General features: G+C 32.9%; 1 protein-coding gene across 1 annotated transcript; it reads right to left on the minus strand.

The window, feature by feature from the left end:
• Positions 1-318: 318 nt before the first annotated feature.
• Positions 319-2,629, minus strand: LOC148600738 (uncharacterized). The gene is made up of 2 exons (XM_088555479.1): positions 1,228-2,629; positions 319-720 (listed from the first exon to the last, which is right to left on the minus strand). Exons 1-2 carry the CDS (start codon positions 2,616-2,618, stop codon positions 618-620), a joined length of 1,494 nt encoding a protein of 497 aa, XP_088411605.1. The 5' UTR covers positions 2,619-2,629; the 3' UTR covers positions 319-617.
• Positions 2,630-5,071: the final 2,442 nt, after the last annotated feature.

Consider the following 5,071-nt stretch of genomic DNA (forward strand, 5'->3'; position numbering starts at 1 on the left):
TATGATTTACAGCTATGTTCCCCTCTTAAATCTTTACAGTAAGGTATAATACTGTAACTTCTTGTTACTTTTTTGGATACAGATTTAAATGATGTATGTTTTGTTGAAGGCCAAAGATTGTGAAAATAATATTTTTGTTCATTTTGATTAAAATCATATTATATGTCTCGTTTGATTTTTTTTTTATTTCCGTCATACATTTACTTCAGTATTGGAAATGAAACAACGTGAAACAAGACAACAAACACAGCCTATTAACCCGAACTAACACGAAGTCTGCACACGTTTGGTAGAAGTACATTCATAAGTCACGTGTATTTGCAAAATCAATATATATAACAACATTTTATGAATGACCTCATTTTTTTAAACGACTTAATTTCTATTGAACTGAAACTTAAAGGTCCGTGTCGTTATCCGAATCTCGCCATACTTGCTTCTGCGGGAATAGAGGTAAAACATGTAGGTCACATGTTCCTTTTTAAGTTCTACTAAACAAACGAAATTTCTTCAAACACTAAACTTTCACAGGTTGTAATTTATTGAGCTGCATCTCCAGAAGTTATTTAGGTGACCAAAAATGGCCCTACTTTTCTGCCGACAAAAGATGCTGAGCCTCATAATTTTCTTTTTCTGGATAGTCTTTGTTGCTTTGACGACGATGAACAAACAGCATAAACTACACTTACATATATCATATTAACCAGTATTTCTATAAACCTGCAAAGTGAAAACGATACTGGTGATGTATGAAATAATACGTGTTAAGCAAGATTTATATTTGTAGGTCGAGAAATCTCAAGGTCAAAGTTTAATTAAAATTGCATGTTTTAAGGGTCAGGTGGTGTTGTACAAAATAGTGGTAGTACCGTCTAACATATACATGTAGCGTGAAAATGGTAATTGAATTGTTTTTTTGTTTTTTTTTGTTTTTGGGAATACACTTAATATTATACATGTAAAATGTGCACTGTTGTTTCATGTTCGTGTAAATCACTGTACAACCTTTATCTCCATTGTAGAACATAAAGTGTCATATGGTTACATATACCATTAGGTCCCTTTGCTTTTACTGGTCCTAGAAAGATATTTGCACAAGTTATATTGCCATTTCCGTCCTTGCGAGCCACGTAAGAGCAGTCAAAGACGTTATCTCTTATTATTTTAATCGTCGTATTGGTTTTCTTTGCAGGTAGTTTTGAATAAAAAAAAACATGTATGTCTTACCTATATACTGATTGGAAAATAATCCAAACTCTTGGTCTTATCCGACTGCTTTGAAAAATCCCACCATATGCACTGAATATTATATATACTTTACAAATGATAATTATTCCGAACAATGTAATTTGAACATAACATAACTTCAGAATCCTCCTTAGCATAGTAAACTGTTTCATTCTAAAGAGGCTAAGAAATGAAAAAGAGACCGGAAATATGCAGTTTGCCATTTTACTGAGTCTAGATTTTGAGATAGACGTGTCTTCAAGTGATTCACAATTTTCAAAGTTGTTGGGAATATTTTCTTCATTGTCTGCGAGATATCCCTGTTCTTTTGATATTTGGTCGACGTCAAGTTCTGTGCTAATTCTGCATATATCAGGCTGTATTATAGTAATCTCATTACTTTGTTCCATGCTTATCTCACTTTTTGTCATGCAAAGCAGATTTACCTTCTCGTTCGGTACGATTTCCTTCGGCAATGACTGTATTTCCTCAATGAACATTCCACTTCCATTGCTGCCACTGTCTGAATCTGACGACGAATTTCTGTACGGCGGTTTTACGCTCAACTTGTTAGGACGTTTAAGAAATGTAGACTTTTTTGTACTGGACTCGTTTTTCTTTATATCTTGTAAAGAGGAATCAGAAATATTTATCAACGATACCTTTCGAAGAGAGCTTTCCGAACGTCTGATTTTTGGAAATAACAATCGTTTTTGTGTTGAATCTTGGTTTTGTAAATCTATATCCTTTCGTGAATGACTAAATTCATCAAAACTCCTTCTAGCTTTCTTAGTTTCTCGTACGTAATTTGAAAGCTTTGGGGCATTGAAAATAAAAATTGTTGTATAAAAGATAGTCCAAATAGTTATTGTTACATCATTTAAAACAAATATTGGAAAATCTGTAAAATGTTTACAAGATATAATTTCGCATACTATCACAAAGGAGGATTTAAAAACGATCAAGATAAATTGTTTATACTTTCCACCAAATGTCGATAGGTTAAGTCGAGTTTTCTGCGACACAAAGTAATTCACGAGGAAAAAATCCCATAAAAAAGCTACTTCGTGTAACTTCCATAACATGACCAAAGCTGGGTGCGGTAATCTCCGAAACAATCCGTACGGATCTGTCAAGATAAAAGTGACGTTACTTATCTCCGCAGTAATGACAGAAATGAGAACAAAGAGGATAGTTCTATGACGTAGTAGTACCCGAATGGATTTGATTATAAGTGACATCCCGTAAACGTAGACAAGTATATGTCCAATAGCGCATGCATACACATGACAGGTGAATTCTGTAAAGCAGCACGCCTTTATATCTTTATATTCCGGAAGGCCATAGTACTTATATTCAACTTTAATTGAAAGGTTATTATAGTTGAACATTTCGGTCACAACAGTCCATAACCCGTATCAATACTTCTCTGTAGTCTACAGGTAACTATACATGTACAAATATAGAGTATACCAACCACTTACGCAAGAAAGTATCAAATATTAATTTTATAATTGTCATTTTCAGGTTGTCACACAATGCTTACACTCCAATATTAGAATTATTCAGTCTTTAATTTGATTTCGAATATAAGGATTTGATTGCAATAAAACGATATAATCATACTGATGTATTGTTCCTATCAATAATAATTCCCCAGAACCTCCTTCGTAACTATGAACATTACGTATACAACAGGCGCTTAAGGCTTTTGAATTGATCTTCTTTAAAGTGCTAGAATTTCCAAATTAATACAGGCACACAGACGCAGCTGTTTTACTTACAATAACGTTAATGTATTGCTATAGGCTGGCGCCATGACAATATGTCAAGATCTCGTTTCCTAAACAAATTGTTGTTAAGTCAATCTATTCACCATGGCAACGCGTAATCAAAAACCACGAGCGCGACCTACCTTAGTAAAACATTTCAAGTTCACAATAAAAAGCGGACGTATATGCATGAAGATATTTGCACAAATTATCGCGTTATCACTATCAAATGTACATGTACATTGTATATCATTCCTTTCACCTAAATCCTTTACTGCTGTCTTTCCACTACTTTCTCTATCGACAGTGTATTTCGCTGATGACACCGTAACGGATAAGCTTATGTCTCCAATGCCCAATGTTATTCAATCAGTAATAAATGCTCCGTCTCGTTTTTTTTTATTCATTTTCATATGAGATTCTTCAAGTTCGCCGAACTCCCTTTAACATTAAGAAATAATATAAATAGAATCTTTCAAGGTAGTCCAAATTAATATCAATGTTCGTTTTTCAAAACTAATCAAGTCATTTTTTAATAGAGTCACGTTAGAAGGCTGGTGTAATATGTCTAGGAGAAACTAGTTTCCAGTCCTCCAATTAATCACAATAGCGTGTAATCATGCCGCGGGGATGTAAAACAGATCTTACATTTAATTGCGTCATGCTTCCAATTTATACTTTGCAGCTCAACAATGTCTTTTTCACCTTAGTCATTTACACTTCTTCATTTGAGATTAACTTACAAATAAGTTGTCCTCGTTGTAGAGGTCATTTCCAGTCATACGGTTTTATTTCTGCCTTGTCATGAGGATCTGCGTTATAGTATACAGTCTCTGAACGGATACGATTTATTTTTTTTTCCGAAATGAAAAATTTGATCTCTTCAATGAAGTGCTTTTATTTATCAAATTGATTGATTTATTGGATTGCAAACAATAATCTTCAGACAATTATTTCAATTTTTGGATATTTTTGTATTGTTGATTTGTATTGTTTCTGTTGATATATCTGTTTTCTTAGTCCAGTCTTTGCACTCTTATTATTGATATTCTAACCGTTACATGTACGTGCTATAATCATTATCTTCTATCATTGACTTTATTGTAGTAATATAATGTGCAAAGAGGAATCTAACGGTAATAGAGATTGCTCTGAAGGGAAGATATGGTGGCGCGTTGTTGACTTTTCATAAAAATAAATTCAAAAGCCTATTATAATTGTGAAATAAATTGCGATACTTGAACCTATCTTTGGTAATGTGTTAAGAGTTTCACAAAAAAAGTCAAAACACTTTGAAACTTCAAATAATTGTTACATATAAAGTTCTATATATAAATGTAAACATAGCAAGAAACATGCAGTACAAATCTCTAATCAAACCGAATGACCCGATTACACGCATAGAGTAAGTACTCTAGTCACTGGTGGATTTTTGTTCAAATGCACTTGCGTTTCCATGTAATTATGTAAAACGCACAAGAATAAATGAGTAACCCGATTTAGTCATGTTATTTATCTTAAAAACCGTCGAGTTATATTCTTGAAAATAGATTTGATTATCTCCTTCATTTACATTGTAGCTAAAACAACCTCTTCAAGGAAATGTCTCGCTTCTAACAAATAGACATATATTCGTTGCCTACTCGAGTTTAAGGACTACCTTAAGTTACTATCAGCGTAAATTGATTTAATCTAACCGTCTGGACATTAACTTGTTAATTTCTCATCAAATCAATCATGTCAGTATGTAATCAAGCCCCTAAGATACAAACCAGACCGTGAGTTTGTACTTCTAACAATTTAAATTCACGTCAAACATACACATTAATTCTGTACACTATATAGTAACTTTCATGTAAATAGAAGAAAAGGAATTAACCAAGCACAATACGATAACACGGTAACGAAGGTCACATGTCCAAGAATGTTTTGATTTCATTTCTTTATTTTCAGCGTGTTCTACACTTTGTCATTTCAATTGTTTTTATGTCAAGACAAAAAACTCGTAATAATCTCACAAATTCAAACTATAATTCTTAAAATTCAAGTAATTTCAAACTCTTAGAATCCTT

The sequence above is a fragment of the Perna viridis genome, chromosome 12 (assembly GCF_037379345.1).
Source record: "Perna viridis isolate PV_CMFRI_1.1 ecotype Kerala chromosome 12, ASM3737934v1, whole genome shotgun sequence".
Taxonomy (NCBI): Eukaryota; Metazoa; Mollusca; class Bivalvia; order Mytilida; family Mytilidae; genus Perna; species Perna viridis.